At 34.2% G+C, this 24,519-nt stretch overlaps 1 protein-coding gene across 3 annotated transcripts in view; it reads right to left on the bottom strand.

Moving 5' to 3' along the window:
- NBEA (neurobeachin) overlaps positions 1-24,519 on the bottom strand; it is a 739,008-nt gene that overhangs the window by 562,758 nt on the left and 151,731 nt on the right. For all 3 annotated transcript variants that reach the window (XM_066381029.1, XM_066381023.1, XM_066381024.1), the window contains exons 14-18: positions 21,775-21,854; positions 21,016-21,078; positions 20,823-20,920; positions 17,424-17,516; positions 6,764-6,872 (exon numbers count right to left, since the gene is read on the bottom strand). In XM_066381029.1, the coding sequence (XP_066237126.1) occupies positions 6,764-6,872; positions 17,424-17,516; positions 20,823-20,920; positions 21,016-21,078; positions 21,775-21,854 (443 nt within the window). The remainder of the gene's footprint in view (positions 1-6,763; positions 6,873-17,423; positions 17,517-20,822; positions 20,921-21,015; positions 21,079-21,774; positions 21,855-24,519) is intronic.

Genomic DNA, 24,519 nt, shown 5'->3' with positions numbered 1-24,519 from the left:
GCCCCGGAGGGGCAGAGCATCGCCCCCTGGTGGGCAGCGTCGCCCCCTGGTGGGCGTGCCGGATGGATCCCGGTCGGGCGCATGCGGGAGTCTGTCTGACTATCTCTCCCCATTTCCAGCTTCAGAAAAATATATAAAAAAAAAAAAAATGGCAGACTATTTACCCTACTGTGATATCTAAATGCCACTGCAGGTATCAGGGGATCAGAGAAGCTTTCCATCTTTATAGTTTGGACAAGCTATAATACTTTTACTCAATTTCTTTATCTGTAAAAAGACTATTTGAATACCATATTTAACATGCTGTCTCCTGCTAAGATTCTAAATTTTTGAGGAAAGGGTTTTATTATGAGGTACTTAAAGATTTAAAGTTAAATACCACTTTGTAAAAAATTTGTGCTCAAAAACTATTATTCCCTTATAGAAAAAGACAAAGTAGGTTGGCTCAGTAGTAGAGCGTCGGCCTGGTGTGCAGGAGTCCTGGGTTCGATTCCCGACCAGGGAACACAGGAGAAGCGCCCATCTGCTTCTCCACCCCTCCCCCTCTCCTTCCTCTCTGTCTCTCTCTTCCCCTCCCGCAGCCAAGGCTCCACTGGAGCAAAGTTGGCCCAGGCGCTGAGGATGGCTCTGTGGCCTCTGCCTCAAGTGCTAGAATGGCTCTGGTCACAACAGAGCAACGCCCCAGATGGGCAGAGCATCGCCCCCTGGTGGGCATGCCGGGTGGATCCCGGTCGGGCGCATGCGGGAGTCTGTCTGACTGCCTCCCCATTTCCAACTTTAGAAAAATTCAAAAAAAAAAAAAAAAAAAAAAAAAAAGACAAAGTAACAAAAAATACACATTTAAAAATCAGTTAATTCTATAAGAAACTAAGCTCTTTAAGATCCCAAACCTAGAGGCCTCTGAACTGTTTAACTGAAATATAGGAATAGTATTGAAAGAGAAATAGTTTACTCAAACCTATAGACATTAATATCACAACATTTAATGAAGTAATGAATCAGATAGTACTGTTTAGATCTAGAAAACATATTCTAAAATCTAACAAATAATTTTTATATGTGTTACAAATCATTAAGTAAAAAAATGAAATTAACCACAGTTTATATATGGAGTAAAAATATAAATATAAAACAAATGAAATTTAAGACATATTTTGTAAATATAAATCTCAAAAATAGTCCTATAAAATTTTTCTTTGCATAATTTCAAAGAGGAGTTCATTAAAGCTAACTCACTTCTTAGTAGTATATAAGATACAAGAATAAATTCTCAGAAAACTAGGAGACAAATATTTTCTTAATAATGTTTTAGTTTTCAATAATTAAGATAAGTTCTTACATTTTCATAACTTAACCAATGTCTGATATAATTCTGCTAAAAGTCTAACTTACTTTGTTCTTTAATATTTATTATTTATTCTATTATAGGTATCCTATCAGATTTAGAATTTTAAAGATCATAGTGACATAGTCCTTATTCTAATTGAACTTCAACTTTGTGAAAACCACATATTTTAAACTATCATTACCACCTGACCAGGTGGTGGCACAGTGGATAGAGCGTCGGACTGGGATGCGGAGGACCCAGGTTCAAGACCCCGAGGTCGCCAGCTTGAGTGCGGGCTCATCTGGTTTGAGCAAAAGCTCACCAGCTTGGACCCAAGGCCGCTGGCTTGAGCAAGGGGTTACTTGGTCTGCTGAAGGCCCACGGTCAAAGCACATATGAGAAAGCAATCAATGAACAACTAAGGTGTCACAACGAAAAACTGATGATTGATGCTTCTCATCTCTCTTCGTTCCTGTTTGTCCCTACCTATCCATCTCCTTGACTCTCTCTCTCTCTCTGTAAAAAAAAAAAAAAAAAAAAAAAAAAAATATATATATATATATATATATATATATATATATATATATATCTCATTACCAACCACCATAGTTTTGACACAGTTCTTTATTATTTCTGTACTTGTTTTTATACCTTCCTACAGTTGTGATATATATACTTTGATACACTGCATGTGATTAAGGTAATTTTCCCAAACTAAAATAAGAGAATGAGATAAAATGAGCTTTCAGACTATAGATTATCAATCCATTGATTCTAGGGGTGCAGATCCAGGTTGACACAAGGTGAATAAAAATCAGGTGCAGGTTTTGAGGCCAAGTTTTCTTTTCTTTTTTTTTTGGTTAAATTTCACTTACTATATTAATTAAAATTTAAATTCAAACCTATTATATAAATTTAATTTTTCACAATAAGTTCCACCCTCTAAAATGATACAATCTTTAAACTTTGGTCCAGAATTAGTCATCCACCATCTTGTTGGTCTGATAATACAATTTGACTTATTAGTTCTATTGAAGCTAATGTTGAAGATCCTTTCTGCATTTTTATGAGATCAACACTGCTTTCCAATAATATAACCATCTTTCATTTTGGACTTCTTGTATACCTACATTAACATTCCCTTTTAGAATATTTATTAACTCAGAGTCCCTAGGCCAAATAACCACAATTACTGTTCTACTCTAAAACCATATATTATTGCCCAATTGGTCAGATAGAGACCCTGTCAGTCACTTTATCATTTCAGAACCTCTGTGAAATCCAGCATCCAGTATCAGAAGATCCATGGCTTTTTCTACCCAAGATGTGAAATCAGCAACAAGATGGCTTTTTGTTCAATGTGTAGTATCAGTAGAGATCAAAATCTGATACTAACAGTGCCCGAGTACAGACAGTAGGTCAAAGCCCATTGTCACTAATGCTGGGCCACTCTGCAGGGAGACCTACACACAGGCATGTGTACATACACACAACGAACGGGACATGCTCTTACTTTAAAGTCAGGAGTACACAATCGTTTTTCAAATTCAAGATTTTATATTGTTGTGCTTTATTTTTATTGTAATAATAGTGTCAAGTTTCATTGTTTACAAAGACTTTGTACTGTATTGACACTATATAGGTCAAAACAAGCAGAGCAGAATTTCAGGTAGGCAAAAAAAAAAGATGAAAAAACATATATATGCTTCATCAACCAAAGCAATTATTAGACAAGAAAACCAAACTAGAGACACAAGTTAAGCAATATTAGACACTAGCATTCAGATCCCTGATATTTTAGCAAGGTTCTGATTCAGAGGAGGACTTTCAAGCTATCAACTTGAAGGTGCATTCTGACAGTCTTACACACATATACCAAAGAAACCTCCTACTGTGTGTTCATTAATTAGTGATAAGACACAGAGCAAATAATTTAAACTGTGAATCTCAGTTTGTCTGTTTAAAAGGGCAATAAGGGTTCATACCAGCTTCATAGGGTTGTTGCAAGAATCTAAAATAATGTCATAAACTACTTGCCAAGGTGACTGTCCGAGTAAGGACCCAAAAAGTGTGTCATTATTACTAGGAAATTTAATATCAGAATCAAGATGCTCAACACAGCCTAAGTCTATCAGTGCTTATTCAGCTCTAGAGGCCAAATATTGGAACAATACAAAAATATATATATACCCTACTATAATTTAAAAAACAATACTCTGGGGAGGAGAATTTACAAATCATATAATTTGAGGAATGATCAACACAAGTTTGAATAGTCATTTAGAAATAATAAAACAGAGTAGTAGTTAAAGAGTTTTCTTCATTAATCTAAAGGGTGGTCATTCTTAAATTTAGTGATGAGAATACACAACAGAAAAATAGATGAAAAAATAGCTTAAGTTAGTATTTTTATATAATTTTACTAGACTGCCACATGCATTTGATTCATATTGGTAATGGCTGCTTCATAGTCACTACTACAGACTTGAGTAGTTCCAACAGACATCACATATCCTGCTACTGCGGACTGGATGTCTCTGCCCCCTTAAATTCATGTTAGAATACAAACCCCAATGTGATCGAATTTGGAGGTGGGGGCTCTGGGAGATGACCAGAACTGCATAATCCTTCATGAGAAGGGGATTAGTGCTCTTAGACCGTCTATGACCCACTGAGTGAGGACCAGACAGCAAATCTGCCAGTGTCCTGGTCTTGGACTTCCTAATCTCCAGAGCAGACATACACTTCTGTTGTGTATCATCTTCCTGGTTTATAGCATTCTCTCAACAGCAGCCCAAAGGGACTAATACAACCACAAAGGCTAGATAGAATATTTACCACCTAACCCTTGATCAGAAAAGTTTGTTCTCCCCAACTAAGATGAACACTTTGTAATAAAAATATTTGCGGTATACTGTTAACTGGAAAACTCAAGACACAAAACAATGTGCAGGACAGTTCCTAAGAGCTGTGTGTGTGTGTGTGTGTGTGTGTGTATCTGTATGTGGTACCTGAAAAAAGACGTACACAACTTGCAAACTAAGTCTTAATGAAGACACTATGGATAAATTTTACTTTGGTGAGTTTCTGTATTTTCTAAATTCCTATAGTGAATGCATATAATCTGATATGAGATTAAAATGTAACTTTAATTAAAAAAAACAGAAAGCAGATACATTTCTCTGTATTGCAGTACAGAGAAAATTTTAACTTTGCAGCAAAGTTCTTTCAGGAGGTCAGATAGTACACATTTGAGAATCTGTAGGTCCTATGATCTCTCTCACAACTACTTACAGCTGTAATAATGGTATGAATGCACTCATAGCTGTGTTTAAATGAATAGCCATGGCTATGTGCCAAAAAACCTTCATTTATGGACACTAAAATTTGATGTCATAAAATTTCACATCATAAAATATTCTTTTTTTTAACCAAAATTTAAAAATGTAAAAACTATCCTCTACATGTGGGCCATGCAAAAACTAGAATCAAGCTATATCTTGTCTGTGACTTAGATGAAAAAAAAAGGTAGTATTAGAGAAGTTCGAATTTGTCCCATATTAATTTAAAATTATAGTGCAATTTTATTGAAAAATTCAGTATTTGCCCTCTTCAATGTCTCTAATTTCAGTTTTTTATTTTTATGAAAATATCTGCAATGATAAAACATTGTTTTATGCTTTCTGACCATTGTTTTTCTGAGTTAGAAATGTTGTTACGAGTATTTATCCTATTAACGTCAATATATTTGTTAGCACATTTATCGTGTCCTTGAATAACAATGTTTTACCATCTAAATCTACACAAAAATCACCCACACTCCACTGTACTTTAGACAATGCAATGAGAAGTGCACTGTTTCATTTCTTCGTTTACGTTGTTTTTGTATTCTACATATAAGTAAAATAGTATATAGTATTTGTCTTTCACTATCTGACTTATTTCACTTAGAATAATAAATACCCTCTAGGTCCATCCATGTCAGCGCTAATGGCAAGATTTCATTATTTTTTATGATTAATATTCCATTGTACATATGAACCACTTCTTTATACTTTCATCTATCAACAGATATGTGGGTTGTGTATATATCTTGGCTATTACAAATATTGCTGCAGTGAATATAGGAGAGCATGGATCTCTCTGAATTACTGTTTCGAATTTCTTTGGGTAGATATCCAGAAGTAAAATTTCTGGGTCATGTGGTAATTCTATTTTTAATTTTATTGATGAACTTCCATGTTGTTTTCCATAGTGGCTGCACCAATTCACATTCTCACCTCAGTGTACTAGGGCTCCCTTTTGCCCACATCCTCCCAACATGTCATGCTTGTTGATTTATTGATGATAGCCATTGTGACAGATATGAGGTGTCACCTCATTGCGGTTTTAATTTCTATTTCCCTGATCACTGTTGACTTCCAGCATCTTTTTTATATTTGCTTTGAGGTAGTGGATATGCACTGGTCGTTAGAACAGTGTCAGGTTCAGCAACACAGGTGTTAAGTGAAACACTGTCAACTTATTGCATCATTGTGATTTGTAAAGTGAAACTAACCACAGGCAATTTGTAGGGAAATGAATGTGGCTGTGCTCCAATAAAACTACTTAAAGACACTGAAATTTAAATTTCAAATAATTTTACGTGTTATATGTTGGTTTTATTTTTATTATTTTCAGCCATGTAAAAATATAGAAACTCCTGACCTGTGGCCATACAAGGACAGGTGTTGGTAGTTTGCTAATCCTTACACTAGAGAAAAGAACTAAAGAACCAGAGACACTGAATATCAGCTGCAGGAAAGCAGAATTAAGGTTAACATAAAAGAACATTCCCAATATTGTACTAATATTTAAAAAATAAAAACAGCTACTTCTGGAGGTAGCATATGCATTTCACAGAAAATACTGAACCCAAGTTATATGGCCATCTGTTAGAAATTATGAGAAACAAATTTCTGAATTGAAATGATGAAGATACAAAGTTTCTTCCAAATATTATTTTTACAAATAATTCTTACCTACAATGCATCTCAGTATCAATTCTAGGTCAATACTGGAACATATTAGAGAAAGATGGAGGGGGTAGAACCAGTATATAATATGCAATGGGTGTGTGGTTTAGGTAAGAAAAGCTTTGTGCAAAGCCAATCACCCAAATTGCTCACAAAAATTAGGGGATATTTCAAAATGAATATGAAGTGATAAAATGTCCCCTAATTTTTGTGAGCAGTATATATTCAAAGAAATGCCCTTGAATAACATAAATAATTGGCAAATAAATGTACATGAATATATTTCAAAGTGAAATATAAAAATGTAATTTTTTAATGATTACTAGCTTTCTAGATTAATGGACCAACAATTGATTCTAATTTCATAGACAGTATCTACTGCACACATTTAAAATTTCATTACACATTTTAAAATTTTTACCTCATAAAGTGTGTTATATGTAGTGACAGTCACGGTATTTGTATGCAACATCAGCCTTTCTCCAAGAAGAGTGAAAAGACTATGGGTATGCATAATTTCAACTTTTCTCCTGGAGAAAAAGAGGGGAAAAAACAAAGTGCTAAGAACCACATTAGATTTTCTATTCTTATGACTTTGAGGTGAAAAAATACAATCTATAAACCGGTAAAGAATCATATAACTATTTTTACTAACTTTCATCTACAAACAGAAATGAGTTTATAGCCCAGATATCTTCCAAAATTCCAAGAATACTATTTAAAGGCATCTCAAATAAAATATCTGTATAAACTAAAATGTGAAATATATAAATGATAAAATATTATATAAATGCTGACAATTAGTTTCAAATTTCTAGTAACTATTAGTTATTTTTTAGTAAGGCTCAATTCTGGTCATTTGGGGGAACTTGAAGAATGGTATGCATGCATCAAAAAGATGGGTCAGCTTCCTCCCACAGTTTGTTTTAAAACAACGTTTATCAATAAAATTTGCTGCACAGGAATCAAGACTACCTGAAAATACCAACCTCTCTCAAGAAGTGCGGGGTGTGAGCCTTGCATGTCATACGATTTTGTTTTTCCTGGACCCTATAATAAAAACCCAGCTCTACGCATTCAGCTCAGGAAGCCTCCACTAAGGCGCATATATATATATATATATATATATATATGGGAAACTAACATCTTAACCAGATTGACTTTATGACCTAAACAGACCTTGGGCTTTAGGGTCTATCTGCTCTACTTCCTGAATTTTATAGAATTTCTGCCAATTTAAATTAAGAGTGTACTCCTTTCTTCTAAAAAATAGTAACCTTTATTCTCATACAAATCATACTATTATTAGCTCACTAAACACACTCTAATTTCCTTTTTCACAAAATAAAGAACACATTTATTTATTTATTTATTTATTTATTTATTTATTTATTTTGGTATGGTCAAAGAAATACATCATGTAACAAATTCAGAGATTATGCTGGAACAAAAAAAACCTATAATTTTACAATTCAAAGATAATCATTTTAAGTATCAGTTTATGTTATTTTAGTTTACTATAGATAGTCTATGAATTGAGCAAAAAAGGACAAAAAAAGGAAAAACAACTCATGGACAAAAACAACAGTGTGGTGACTGCAGAAGTGGAGATGGAGGAGGCTGTGGAGGAGATGAATGGTGATGGATGCAGACTTGACTTGGGGGGGCACACAAACGGTAGACAGAGAAGTTTTGTTGAATTGGGTACCTGAGACTTGTACAATTATCTTAAGCAGAATCTACATCACTACTTTTTGTTAACAGATAACTGGCTCAGCCAAAACACTGGACTAATTCCAACTAGTCCAATAAAAGAAATAAACCATTAGGTTGAACTGTCAACATGCAACATGCCTATAACTAACAAATACAGACAGCAAGCTGATTACTTAACAATCAACAGTACAGTTTATATTGTCATTATCTTGGAAAATTCGCCCAGAATTTACTGTGTTTGTAGTTAAAACTTGAGTCAAATATATTTTATTTCCACAGTGGAAATTTGATAGCATGTGCTTTAAAATTTTTTATAATCTAAAAATATCAGACCTGTATTATGATAGAACTTTAGGGCACTTAAAAATTTATTTTATTTTTCAGTTAAGAGTTGACCTACAATATTATGTTTTAGATGCAAACAGTGATTAGACATTTGTATAACTTACAAAGTGACCATCACAATGTCTAGTACACTCCTGACACCATATATAGTTACTACAATATTGCTGACTATATTCCCTATGCTCTTCTTTCCATGCCCGTGACTATTTTGTAACTACCAATTTGTACTTCTTACTCCCTTGACCTTTTCCACAGTCCCCCAAATCCAGTCTACTATCAGCTATTATTTGTTTTCTATAAGTCTGTTTCTCTTTTGTTTCTTTGTTTACATTGTTTTTATATTCTACATATAAGTAAAATAATATAGTATTTGTCTTTCACTATCTGACTTATTTCACTTAGCATAATAAATACCCTCTAGGTCCATCCATGTCGGCGCTAAAGGCAAGATTTCATTATTTTTTATGATTAATATTCCATTGTACATATGAACCACTTCTTTATACTTTCATCTATCAACAGATATGTGGGTTGTGTATATATCTTGGCTATTACAAATAATGCTGCAGTGAATATAGGAGAGCAAGGATCTCTCTGAATTACTGTTTCGAATTTCTTTGGATAGATACCCAGAAGTAAAATTTCTGGGTCATGTGGTAATTCTATTTTTAATTTTATTGATGAACTTCCATGTTGTTTTCCATAGTGGCTTCACCAATTCACATTCTCACCTCAGTGTACTAGGGCTCCCTTTTGTCCACATCCTCCCAATATCCCAACATGTTATGCTTATTGATTTATTGATGACAGACATGGTGACAGATGTAAGGTGTTATCTCATTGTGGTTTTAATTTCTATTTCCCTGATCACTGGTGACTTTCAGCATCTTTTTTATTTTTTTAATCTATATTGTTTTAGAGATAGTGAGAGAGGTACAGACAGACAGGAAGGGAGAGAGATGAGAAGCATCAACTCGTAGTTGTGACATTTTAGTTATTCATCAATTGCTTTTTATATGTGCCTCTATCGGGCACTCCAGCTGAGCCAATGACCCCTTGCTCAAGACAGAGACCTTGGGCTCAAGCCAGTGACCATGGGGTCATGTCTATGATTTCATGCTTAAGCCAGTGACCCTGTGCTCAAGCTAGTGAACCCACACACGCTCAAGCTAGGGACCTTCAGATTTAGAACCTGGGTCCTCGAGCATCCCAGGCTAATGCTCTATCCACTGGGCCATCGCCTAGTCAGGCTAGCATCTTTTCATACTTTATTTAGCCATCTTTATGTCCCCATTGGAGAAAGGTCTACTCATTTTCTTTCCATTTTTTTAATTGTATTTTTTTTCTTTTTTTGATATTAAGTTGTATCACTTCCCTATGTATTTTGGATAGCCTCTTATGAAATAAATCATTGGCAAATATCTTCTCCCATTCTTTAGGCTGTCTTTTCAGTTTATGATGGTTTCTTTTATTATGCAAAAACTTCTTAGTTTGATGTAGTCCCACTTGTTTATTTTATCTTTTGTTTCCCTTGACCGAGAAGATAATATAAAAATAACATTACTAATAGCAAAGACAAAGAGTGTACAGTCTAGGATTTGTAATAGAAGTTTTATAGTTTAAGAGCTTACATTTATATCTATAATCCATTTTAAGTTTATCTGTATATAAGAAAGTCATCTAGTTTCAGGTTTCTGCATTTATCTGTCCAATTTTTCCAATACCATTTGTTAAAGAAACTGTCTTTACTCCATTATATGCTCTTGCGTCCTGTCATACATTAATTGATCATAAAGTTGTGGGTTTATTTCTCTATTCTGTTCCCTTAATCTATATGTCTATTTGTAGGCCAATACCATGCTCTTTTGATTATATGGCCTTGTAGTACCGTTTGATATAAGGTAACATGATTCCTCCAACTTTGTACTTCTTTCTCATGATTGCTGTGGCTTTTCAGGGTCTTTTAAAGTTTCATATATATTTTAGGAATATTTGTTCTAGTTCTGTGAAATATGCTATTGGTATTTAACAGGAATAGATTGCTTTAGGTAATATGGACATTTTAATGATGTTAATTCTTCCTAGTCATGAGCACAGTATATACTCCCATTTATTTGTATGTTTTTCAGTTACCTTCTTCAATATCTTGTAATTTTCAGAGTACAGATTTTTTTACATCCTTGGTTAAGTTTATTCCAAGGTATTTTATTCTGTTTGATGAAATTACAAATGGGATTGTTTTCTCAGTATCTCTGACAGTTTGTTATTGGTGTATATAAATGCAACTGATTTCTGAATATTAATATTGTACCATGTTACAGTATAATGTATTAGTTCCAACAGATTCTTGGTAGAATATTTAGAATTCTATCTATATAGTATCATGTTATCTGCAAATAATGGCTGTGTTATTTCCTCCTTTTAAATTTAAATGCCATTTACTTCTTTTTCTTCTCTAACTGCTGTTGCTAGGACTTCCAATACAATATTAAAAAAGTGGGAAAAGTGTACATCCTTGTCTTGTTCCTTATCTTAAATAAAAAGCTTCCAACACTTCACCACCGAGTACAGTGTTAGCTGCAGTGTTGTCATATGTAGCCTTTATTATGTTGAGCTATGTTCCCTACATCCCCACTTTTCTGTGAGATTTTACTGTAAATAGATGTTGGATGATGTGAAATGCTTTTTCTGCATCTACAAATATGATCGCATGACATGTTATATTCAATACTTCATTTTGTTAATGCGGTGTACCCCATTAATTGATTCATGAATATTAAACCAATCTTGCATCCTAAACCAATCTTGCATCCTAGGAATAATTATCACTTGATTATGGTGTATTTTCTTAATGTACTGCTGAGAATTTCTGCATCTGTGTTCACCAAGGATAATAGCCTAAAACTATGTATCTCCTGGATTGGATATCAAAGTAATACTTTCCTTGTAAAATAAGTTTAGGAGAATTTCCTCTTCAATTTTTGGAATTGTTTGAGAAAAATAGGTATTAATTTTTCTTTGAACATTTTGTAAAATTTTATTTTTTTGTTAAGTTTATGATTTCTAATTCAATTTTGTTCATAGTTATTCATCTGTTTCAGATATCCATTTCTTCTTTATTCAGCCTTGGCAGACAGTATTTTGAGAAATTATTTTTAACAGGTTGTCCAATTTGCTGACATATAATTGTTTATAGTATCCCCCTATAATCCTTTGTATTTCTGTGACCTTAGTTCTCCCTTCTCTTTCATTTGTTTTTATTTATTTGCACCCATTCACTATTTTTTTGATAAGTGTGGCTAACTAAGGTTTTATCAATTTTGTTTATCCTTTCAAAGAACAAGCTCCTGGTTTCATTGACCATTACTATTTTTTAGACTCTATTTTGTTCATATTCACTCATATTTATTACTTCCTTTCTTCTCACTTTGGGCTTTGTTTGTCCCTCTCTTTCTATTTCCTTCAATTATAAGGTTAGATTATTAATTTGATATTTTTCTTGTTTCTTGAGGGTAGGACCGTATTGCTATAAATTTCCCTCATAGAATTGCTTTATCTGTGTCTCATTAATTTGGGGTCACTATGTTTTCATTTTTATTTGTCTCAAGGTATCTTCTTATTTCATTCTTCATCTCATTCTTGACCCAGTCATTGTTTAGTAGCATGTTAATTAACTTTTATGCATTTGTGTGCTTTTCAGTTTTCTTCTTATAATTGATTTCTAATTTCATAGTATTGAGAACAGAATAGATGCTTGATATCATTTTAATCTTCTTAAATTTACTAAGACTGATTTTGTGGCCTAACATGCGGTCTACTCTGCAAAATGTTCCGTGTACAGTTGACAAGTTATAAATTTTGCTGTTTTTCACTGAAATGTCCTGAAAATATTAGTTAATTCCATTGGGTCTAGTGTGTCTTTAAAGGATACTGTTTCCTTGTTGACTTTCTGGCTGTATGATCTATCCATTAATGTTAATGAAATGTTAAAGACCCCTACTATGACTACAATACTGTCAATTTCTCACATTAAGTCAGTTTTTGATTTATACATTTAGGAGTTCCTATGGTGGGTATGTAAATATTTACAAAAGATATACCTTTCTTTGTCTCTTGTTAAAGCCCTTATTTTAAGTCTACTTTGTCAGATACAAGTATTGCTACCCCAGCTTTATTTTCATTTCCTTTTGCATAAATTTTTTTTTCATTTCTTCATTTTCAGTTTGTGTTTGTCTAAAATGGGTCTGCTGTAGGCAACATATGTACAGGTCTTGTTTTTAATCCATTCAGCCATCATATGTCATTTGGAGCATTTTGTACATTTACAATTTTAATAGGTAGGTAGTTACTGCCATTTTGTTCATTGTTTTCTGATTGTTTTTGTAGTTTTTCTCTGTTCATTTCTTATTCTCTTGCTCTATTCTTTTATGATGGTTTCTTACAGTGTTGTGTTGGATATCTCTTTCTTATATACCTCTTATAAGTTTTCAGATTGTGGTTACCACGTACTCCATGTATACCAAGCTACGGTTAGAGCTCTGTTGCAAGTTCATGTTCATTTAAGTACAAACACATTCTAAAATCACTCCAGTTTTTACTCACCCTATCCACATTGGCTTTGTTATTCTTTTACATCTTTTCTGTGTGATTGTTTGTATGAATATCTTAATTTGCTGTTGTAATTACACACAGTTTTACTTTTGTAAGATCTTACTTTTTTAACCATTGTACTAGCTTTATACTTGGTTAATCCACTGATTCTACTGTTTACCACTGTCAGTTAGAAATCTTCTTTTCTATATATATTTTATTCATATTTTTCATCATTTCTTTTACGCTGAAAGAAGACTCATTAATATTGTTTGAAATACTCATTTAGTAGTGATAAACTCCCTTTTTTTTTTTTAGCTTTTTTCTTATCTGGGAAACTCCTATTCTAAAGCGACAGTCTTGCTCGGTAGAATATTCCTGGTTTTAGGTCTATGCTCTGCATCACTTTGGATACTTACTGCCAATCCATTCTGGCCTACCAGTTTATGCTGAGAAATCAGCTGACAGTCTTATGAGAGCTCCTTTGTTACTTAGTTGTAAGTAACTAACTGCTTTTTTTATTGCTATTTTTAAGATTCTTTTTCCTTAACTTTTGGCACTTTAGTTATGGTGTGTCTTGGTGTGGGCCTCTTTGGGTTTAAATTGTTTGGGACTCTTTTCTTCCTGGATTTGTGTGTCTTTGTCCTTTACCAGGGTAGGAAGATTTTAGTCATTATTTCTTTAAATAGGTTTTTATTCCCGTTCTCTCTCACATCTTTCACATCACCTCATGATGTGAATGTTGGTATGCTTGATATTGCCACAGAGGTCCCTTGAACTATCCTCATTTTTATTATTCTTTGCACTGTGCTAATTGGATGTTTTCTGCTATGTTGTCTTCCACATTGCTGATTAGGCACTCTGCTCCAGTTAATCAGATACTGATTCCCAATAATGTATTCTTTAATGATGACTGGTTCATTTATATGTTTTCTGTCTCCATTTTTATGTTTTCTATCTCTGTGTTGAAGTTCTGAGTTCATCTACTCTTCCCCTAAGTTTATTGAACATCCTCATAACCAGGGTTTTCAACTCTGTATTTAGTAGACTGCTTGACTCCATCTTAGTTATTTTTCTAAAATTTTGTCCTGTTCTTTCATCTGGGACATATTTCTTTGTCTCCTCATTTTGGCTGTCTCCCTGTGTTTGTGTCTATGTGTTAGGTATATTTGCTACATCACCTAGTCTCAGCAAAATGGCCATATATGGTTGGTTTCCAGTGGGGCCCAGTGATACAATCTCCTTAGTCATCTAAGCTGGCACTCTGAAACTGTCCCTTGTGTGGTTTAAGTGTGCCCTCCTGTTGTAGCTGAACCTTGATTACCTTTGGCATGTCAATGGGTAAAACTGACCTTCAGGCTTATTGGCTGTGAGGGCTGGACATGACTACAGTGGACAACACGTAGGGTGGGAATTGACCTAATGAGGTAGGAGACACTTTAAACAGGGTTTTAGTACCAGGCAGTATCACCTTTTGGATGCCACTTGTGGATCTGGTTGGGTGGCACTATGGTGTGGTGAGATGCCAGCCAACATGCATGTTGTTGTAGAGCCTCTAGGAGGGGCTCTAGTGCAGTCCAAGGTTAGCTGTTGCTTGTGTCCAGCTCAAGTTAGAAAGTTATCTGTGTTTGGTTGTCAGTGGGCTGGGTTTGAGGGCACTTGCTAGAGGCTACACCATGAACCAAGGCCTGCTGCCACTCGTGTAGAGCTTTGGACTCTGTGGTGGGCACCATGATGTGGTCAGAGACAAGTGCCATTTTGCCAGGCTTATCACTCCTTAGTTAAAACTCCATTCCAAGCCAAGGCTGGCTTCCACTTATGCATGGCCTAGGGACACTTTGTGAACATTACAATGCAACTTTGAGATCTGTTGCCACTTGCATTTAGCTTGTGGCCACTTAGTAGGAGGTACAGGGTATGCTCAGGCCAGCTGCTGCTTCTTGGGGATTTATGGACTTTTGAGAGATTTTAGGAAAGTCACAGCATAAGCTAAGGCCTGCTGTTTATGTGGAAAAGCCACTGGAATAGGTCTGAACCCAGCACAAGAGCTGCGTGGTGCACGGTCTCAAGAAATCACCAGGACAAGGTGAAGAACATTAGTCAGGTTAATGCAGACTCAGGTTTGAAACCAGCCTGAGTCGACAAACCAGATGGGAGAAAAGCAATAATGGTGCCTGCCAGCACTTCCATCCCTATAGAGAGCTGCCCCGGGCCCACTCCTGCAGCCCTCATGCTTAAGTCAGTCAGTTCAGTTCCTCCTTGCATGTTCCTGCAGTTTTCCAAGATGCTACCTTTCAGCTGGAGCTTAAAGTGAGTCGGTGATTGTGGGACCCTCAAGAAGAGCAGCTCGGTCTCCCACAGCCCTCAATCTCATTATGTAGGATCCCCATTGGGTTGTATTCAGATGACAGGGCCACTCCTCTTCCCAACAGTTTTTGTTCTGAGCTGATGAGGCCTGTCTGGGGCTGGAACCCCTCATTCCTCAGGATGGACCATTGCAACCGAGATATCTTTTTCAAATCTTAATCACCACATTGTAGGTGTGGGACCTGCCCATTCTATGTCTCCATATCTCCTACAAGTCTCCAAGTGGCTTCTTCTTTACCTCCTTAGTTACAGGAGTTTTGTTCCACTAGTCCTAAGGTGGTTTCAGTGATGGCTGCTCTATAATTAAGCTGTAATTCTGATGTGTCTGTGGGAAGAGGCAAGCATAAAGTTCACTCACTCAGTCATGGTGACCAGATGTCCCCTTTGGTTTTTGAATACTTGGTACAATATTATCAATGAAACTACAAGTTTAATTCATATTCCAACAGTTTTCCCTCACATCCTTTTTCTGTTCAGGATCCAATCCAGGATACTGCCTCTCATTTAGTCATCATATCTCCTCCAAAGAATAATATCTATCCTTCTAGACCAGCGGTTCTCAACCTGTGGGTCACAACCCCAGCGAGGGTCAAACGACCAAAACACAGGGGTCACCTAAAGCTATCGAAAATACATACTTTATTTGGCTTTAGGCGACCCCTGTGTTTTGGTCGTTTGACCCCCGCCGGGGTCGCGACCCACAGGTTGAGAACTGCTGTTCTAGACTATGTAGCATGTTAGAGATGTTTTGTCTGGATTTTACTGTTTTCACCAGTGTTACAGTAAACTCCTGGTAAATTTAAACACCAAAAAGAACTGACAACTATAAGGTTCTGAGAGGAACCCCACTTAGAAATACAGTGTGTCCGTAAAGTCATGGTGCACTTTTGACCGGTCACAGGAAAGCAACAAAAGACGATAGAAATGTGAAATCTGCAACAAATAACAGGAAAACCCTCCCAGTTTCTGTAGGATGATGTGGCAGCATGTGCACATGTGCAGATGATGACGTAACACCATGTATACAGCAGAGCAGCCCACGGCCATGCCAGTTGAGATGTGGACGGTACAGAGGAAAGTTCAGTGTGTTCTGTGGCTCCCGAAATTTAAATCCGTGACCAAAGTGCAATGTGAATATCGGCGTGTTTATAACGAAGCGCCACCACATAGGAATAACATTACTCGGTGGGATAAGCAGTTGAAGGAAACCGGCAGTTTGGTGGAGAAACCCCATTCTAGTAGGACATCAGTCAGTGACGAGTTTGTAGAGGCTATACGGGATAGGTACCTAAGGAGCCCTAAAAAATGTGTGCATGAGCCCACATCGAACTGCACTGAATAGGTATGAAACTGGGAGAGTTTTCCTTTTATTTGGTGCAGATTTCACATTTCTATCGTCTTTTGTTGCTTTCCTGTGACCAGTCAAAAGTGCACCATGACTTTATGGACATACTGTATTTAAATAACAGCACTAACTTCTTGGGCTCATTTGTATAAAAAATAGATTTTATAAAGAGTATTCATGCACTGAACATAACTGTATCAAAAACACTGCACAGGTAGTTTTGAGGAAACTACCACAGACTTCTGAGTTTTGGGGAAAATGATATTCTAGGATTTTCAAATCACAAAAGTAATCAATAAGCCTCAATGTTATAAAAGAATACAACAAATAATAAAACACTTATTATGTAAGCAAAGGAACAGCTCTTTGGTAGACCTCAGTACACACTGTATTTCCAGGGTCAAGTCAGTTTTCATTGAAATTATATCCAGATGTGCTTTACTTTATTTGATTAAGTATCTTATTACATCCTTAAGATGAACAGCATTTTCTTTTTAACATGAAAATAGGAATAAGCTATTAACATTGTGATTTTGTTCTACAGTTTTATTAATAAATATCCTTTTATAAAATAGTTTTGCAAGTTTTTTCAAAGAAAGCTATTCATTTCCACTGTGAAATTATTCCAGTCAAATTTCATGTTACATTAGCTACAAACCTAGTAAACAGACAATTTCAGTAGATATTTGTACATTTATTTTTTAAAAAATCAACTTACTTGTGACCCAAATGCTTCAGAAAGTATCCCAGAACCTTTAGAGCTTGAACCCAAATACTTTCACTTTTTGAAGCCAATAGTTTGTAGATTACCCTGAGAAATATAGAAATCAATGATCTTTTAAACTCCTACAAATATTAAAAATATAAGCACTGTGTTCTTTACAAAATAAATTACACAGATATAAAATATAAAATACCTCTCAGGTTTCAAGTTCTTTGAAAAAATAAAAAATTAGTACATTTTATTAATTTTTCTTTAAATTTGGCCTTCAAATATATAATACAAAGGTCAATATGATTGGTTGTTCTTAAGTGTTGACTCCCAGTACATGGGATAAAAGTTTCTATTTTACTATATGATACATGCAGAATGAAGCCCATTTCCTCTTCTACTTAGTAGAATTGCCTCTGACATTTGTACTTGATGACCTTTGGACCATTGATCTGCCCATTTATTTCCCTTTGCTCAGAATTCAAAATAATATGAAAGAAACAATATCTAGTCTTTGTTGGGCTCTTGAATTAAGAAATATTTTTTAAGAAAACTATAGGATAACTTTGCTTTATTTACAGACATACGTCTATATACAGAAAGTAGCAGAGGAAGCAAACTTATTTCCATATAGCTTTCCAATTCCTGAGTCTTGCCCTAATGGCAGTTCTACACCAAACACATTCTCTTTACTGAAATTAGTTTGAAAAGTTATCTGTTATTTGAAGCAAATAAGTCTATAGTAAAATATAAACTTACCTAACCTAAAAAGTCACTTCAAACACTCTATCAGAGCATAGTTGTAGGAACTTCAGAAATTTTATTGCATATGTTAAAATTTCATATTATCTGAAAGGGTCTTTCAGAGTGGCAGTGGTGACTCTAACTATAAAAATAGAATGTGCTTCATTGTATTAAATATCGTTTTGTAAATAAAAATTTTAAAATGTTGTATAGTTGTAGATGTGAACAAAAACTTTCTTCATCATTGTGTCCTTTCACGCTTTGATCTTAGACCAACCTCACTGCTCTAGTAGCATATCAAGGCATTCTTTGACCATAAATACGTTTGTTAGTAACAGACAGGATGATAACCTATATGAGTATCATCCTGGTAGAGGGATGGGACCTAGCGCTAACCTAATGGAGAATAATCTGCCCAGAATTGCTGGGCCCTCGCTTCTGTTCTGACCCAGTCTTCCCGTAAGTAAATTACCCTTAATAAATTCTGTTATATTTTATGCAGTTGCGTGCTTCTTTTGTTGGTCTTAAGATATCTTCTGCTATGGTAGCCATTATACCTTTACCCCATGATTGGACAAATGTCATTCTATATTTTGAAGGTAATCAAGGCTAAACAAAATAACTGGTAAAAGCAGATGCAGAATAATTTTCCAATCATTTCAACAACATCAACAAAGTGGAATAAATAAAGTTAGTGACAACAATTTCATTTTTCACAGTAGCTTATACTATTCAAAAAAATAATATATTGTTAACACTGCCTTTTTTTTGCATTATTCTACTGAAGAATAGAGAATGAGTAAAGATCAACTATAGTGATTTATTTTCCTTGGGGAATAATTTTTCAAATTCTTAAATGTATTTACAATGAACTCTATTTTCAGAACTTTTAAGGAACAGTAAGGAAAAAAAGACAAATACAAGAATAGAAAAGTTACATATTTCAGATAAGAAATATTCAAGAAATCTTAAGAAAAAACATTCTACAACCAAAATAATTTTGAGATCCAAAGGAAAAGCTCAAAGCCTACAAATGTGAATATACTTAGATTTGGAATTGGTAAATCTACAGAATTCTTATTTCCCAGGAATAACTTTGAATTGAATGAAAAAAAGGTAAAAGATCTATTCTGGACCAACAGAAATTATTATTAACATTTGACCTATGAAAACACCTAGGATTTCCTTCACAATTAGATAAGTGTTTCTTACAAAACAAGATACAGAGAACTGCAATCCAGTATTAATAGAAAATTTACTGCCAAATCAGTTAATGAATATTTACTTGTAACATGGTAAAATAGTTAAATCCTAATTCATCAGCTTGGGTTGTGAATATTAATTATTAACATTGATTTATTTTTCCATTGAGTTGCACATGGAGTAAACTAGATTTCTTCTTCATTCCAATAACTCAGATTCCAGAAAAAATAAAAAAGGAAAATTCCCAAGGGACTAGGATGTAAGTGTAACTTCAGAAGAATGCTAATCAAGAAACTATGTCTCACTTGTTATATAATTACTTTACAATCTTCATAATTAAAGTCAGTCTTCAAATTCTTTTGCTTTTTGTCCTCTTGTCCTAAAGCATTTTTCTTCTGTGTTCTTGCCATTGCACCGCCACTGCCCTGACTCATCACCCCTAATACTGACGAACAAAACAGTCTCTACTGATCTCGCGACATCAGTTCTGTCCCTCTGCAGCTCATTTCCCACACAGCTGACTGTATACTTTACAAAATGAAAATCTAAGCAAATCAGTTCCCTGTTAAAAAATCTTTACTTCTCTAATTCTAATCTATAACTTCGTCTTAAAATCGAAATTTATCATACTATGGACCTCCAATCCTGGCCACCATCTATGTAGTTCTTGAGCCTAAACTCAATTTTTCTTATGTCATCTTTTGCTAAATTATACCATGCATTCATCTTCCTACATTGTGTGTGTGTGTGTGTAGATACACACACAATATATATATTGTTCTTCCCACTATTTGAACTGTCTTTATTGCACTAACAATTCTAACAATTTAATTACTCTTCTTAACACCTGAGACCCATTTTCTATGTACTTCATCAGCTGGTTATTGGGAGGAATCAACACAAGCCTGCAGAATTTTACAGAAACTGATTGGTTGGTTTAAAGATAAACCAGTCTTTCCTAGCCCTCAGGTAAAAACACAGGTTTAACAAAGCTCTCTCTCTCTTCCTACCTGGAAATGAGCTTGCCCAGTTCATTCGTTCAGGGGTTCGGCAATCAGCAGCCATCCTGCGTGGGTTGGCAGCCACCTGTGGACCACCAGCCTCGCAATCTCCCAAGAGCAAGTTTTGATCAGTGCCTGGGCTGGACTAAACTTTGATGTGGGATAAACCATGGTGCAGAATAGACTTTAATCTTTATACTTGGCTTAGTGAAGACAAAACTGGACTTTTTCTTGGGAAGGACATGAGGCACTAGAAACCTGTGGCAGCCTCCTATTTCAACCTCAAATAAATCGTACTGCCAAAGCCTCATCTTCTTCCAATGTGGATCTTGTAAAATGCTTTTTCTACGGCTCCAAATATGTTACTGGTAACATATTTATTCCAAAGTTCATGGAATAGGGGCTATTCTAGGAAGCACAAATATTCTCAATTAAAATCTATTAAAAATACTCATACCTTATTCCATTTCTTTGATCAAATGCTGGTATCATTGAGGCTGGGTGCTCTGACATTAAAGCCACTAGTAACTGTAACACATCATGAATATTTTCATCCTGCATAATAAGAATCACAAGTATTTCTTCAGTTAAAATTTTATTCTAACGCTTTGAATAAAATAATTAAAATAAAGACACAGACCATGTCCTACCTCATGCATTGTAAGTAGGTAATTTAATATACTCTGAAGTTCATCTTCTTTGACCCCTCGATCCTAATGTTTTAAAAAAATTACTTAATTTAAATCTAAAATTAAAACTTTAAAGACAGGCATCAAAATAATCGTAAAAAATAGAAACAACTTAAAAGTAGTAATGTTTTAATTAAGGTATCTATATACTTCATAATCAATAGACTTTATTATTTTAAGTTATTAAGTAAATATTTAGAAACTTGTATCTATTCTCTAAGTTGCTGATATTAGATTGTCCTGCCCCTTAAAGAGTTAGTATATATTTATTATCTAACTGTATTTATTAATACCACTATTTTAACCATGTACTATTTTCTTAAAATAAATCAAATTACTGAAAAACTTTACAATATTGTGTATTTTATCATAATTTTCCATTGTTTTTAAATCCTAACCTTTTAAAAGTTTTACTGTGATAAAATATATAATGTAAGCCTTCTCAAAAAGGGTCACAGACCATTTTCTGGAATAAAATCTTTATGCTTGTTTCTTACTCAGATGTACCTTGTCATTTCTGCTATATCCCTTAGTATAGAGAATCTCAAAAAGTATCAAAAAGTAAAATTCAAAAAAAGTTAATACTAAGATTTACAAAATTTTGAAAGAAATCATGAATTAAACAGTTTGTGCTAATTATGCAAAAATGATTTTAAACTGTACCAGAAGTTCCTTTTCAGCTAATATACTAAAATTCTGAATTACGTAAAATTATTTTACCTTTAGTATGAGCTGTTTCAGAAAAAGTAGCATAAATGCCCGCAGTGATATAATTTCTTTTTGTGATGGCCGAGGACCATCTAGAATAAAAGAAAGAGCAAAAAGAGAGAAGAAAAAAAACAGGAAAAAAATCATCATATTATATAAGCTTAATGTAATAATGTTAGGATACTATGGAATTCTTTAAAAGTTATATTTATTATAATTATAATATTTATTAGTATAATGCTGTATAATTTTAATTGCATCAGAGAATCTAAACATTAATTTTCAGATTTTTGACAGTTTCAAATGATTCACTTCTGTCAGATTTGGAGGAAAAAAATTACTTTTTAAAAATTATATGACTATACATTGAAGAATATATAATCACCAAATAGTTAAATGGATACTTTTTCCTACTTTTACTAATAGGTTGTTTCTCTTTTTCCACTCAAGTCCGAGTTTCCCCAATACTTCTTCCATTCTCAAACATGTCTTCATTTAAAGATTCTTTCCATTTTCACCCCATACATTATAAAACAAAGCACCAAACAAGTGACACTCTACTGTAATTATTTGTTCTGAAGCATTTTTTTTCCATGTCCCTTGTATGTACCAAATACATATTATAGTGGGCACTCAATAAACACTTAAGACTCAATAAATGAAAATGATAATTCAAGGATATACAGTATATCAATTCCATCATAACACCTAATTTTCAAAGTAATTAATTGCAAATTTTTAATTATCAAAAATATGAGAATATGTAATGATATATGATATAATATAGGTAATATACAATAATTAAATTATACCTTTAAGGCATATAGCTAGAACCATGGAAGTCCTTAAACATCAAACTTTCCTTAATACAGTAAGAATTTATTACAGCTTCTCTATGATGTTTAAAACTATAATCCTTTTATGTGTAATAACTGACATCTCTTATTTACCCCCCAAAATTAGACATGCAGATTATTTGATCTCAAAGCAAATTAACATTGAACCTCTTCCACTCGCTCTGGGAAGGAAAGCGCTCTCCTACTCCGACTTCTCCTGCTCTTTGCCCCACTCCTGCCAGAATTCAGAGCACCCTTTCCCTCCTTACTAACACTTCATATTACTTTTTCTTTAAAAATACTTTTCATTGTGAAAAGTAGCAGACATACATAAGATATAAATGTACAGCGTAATGAATTCTAAAATAAACACCTATTTAACCAATTTTTAGGCAAGCTAAAGTGAACACTGACAGCAGCCTGCAGGGAAGCCGGTGAGCCAGCAGTGTGCAGGTAAGGACCTACACAAAGTGGAGGGTGAGCTCCTGATTCCTATCGTTTGCAGATTTCTGGTTTTTTTACGTAGATACTTCCACAATGATTGATTTCAAGTCCACGCTACCGGTGGTTTAAGTACCAGTTTATAAAATCCCTGAATGTTGATCACTGGCTGTGATACCCAAATAACAGAGCCCTTACTCTCCCTCAGCCTACAGCTCTGAGCCACATTCCCTTCCTAAGTATGTCCCCAATTCCATCTCAGTAGTGACAGCCAATACCTTTTTCAAAATAAATTATTTATTGATACTTGGGGGGGGAGTAAAAGGTGGAGTAGTGGGAAGCATTAACTCGTAGTAGTTGCTTCCTATATGTGCGTTGACCAGGCAAGCCCAGGGTTTCGAACTAGTGACTTCAGCATTCCAGGTTGACGCTTTATCCAATACACCACCACAGGTCAGGCTGAGACAGCCAGTATTTTAGTACAATTATCTTTGTTTTATTTATAATTTTTCTGCCACTTAATGATTTTGGACAAGTTATATATTACTTTAATGCATCAATTATTTGTTGTTAAAATTAAGATAATAGTGCTTATGCCATAGGGCAATTTTGAGAATTAAATGAATTAACATAAAAAAAATCAGAATAGTGTCTGGTACGTTTTAATTGTAAGTACTCAGTAAATGTTACATGTCAATACCATTGTCATATATTACACAATGTAAAGAGCAGGTTACAGAGAAATATACAGATATGTGTAAATTTTGTGTATGCATGCAACATGAACTCATATTTTACAAAATAAAATAAAGTTTATCTCACAAAAATGAATCTGAATGACTTCAACAAATCACAAATGATACATTTATATAAAATACAGAAGGTAAACAATAAATTGTTTAGAAATATATACATAAATAGCAAAGGAGTCAAGCATAGTTAAAAATAATATGTACTCAAGTAAAGTCAAAGCATAATAAACATAAAATTAAAGATAAGCTTATCTCTATGGCTGGAAAAGGGAGAAAGATACAGGCTTAATGTATCTTTTATTTTTTAAGCTTAATGCTAATTATATGAGGTTCATTTTACATTTACAAATAACACCACTTTGTGTTTATGATAGATTCAAAATAAATCTTTAAAACACCTATCATTTGAATCACCTAGTGCATGCATGAACAGAAAAAAAGAGAGGCAGAAGTGTATGTAAGGCTGGTAATACTGGCTCCTTGCAAGAATATTATTTTTTATTCATGAACCTTTCTATTATTTCACTTGCTATCAAGTTCATGTATTACAATATTTGTAATATAAATAAATATTTTTACAGTTAACCCAGTATAATAATAATTTTAAAAACAAAAGTGCTAAATCAAAGTCAAAGCAAAAGGATCCAAAGTACAAATTATCTTTACTGTGTCCTAAAAGCATTTCCATTTAAAATGGTATTGATAAAAGCTTTCACTTTGAAAACTAA

This window comes from Saccopteryx leptura, chromosome 4 (genome assembly GCF_036850995.1).
Source record: "Saccopteryx leptura isolate mSacLep1 chromosome 4, mSacLep1_pri_phased_curated, whole genome shotgun sequence".
NCBI lineage: Eukaryota > Metazoa > Chordata > Mammalia > Chiroptera > Emballonuridae > Saccopteryx > Saccopteryx leptura.
Note: the sequence above shows the minus strand (reverse complement) of the source record. Positions and strands in the feature narration are given on the sequence as shown.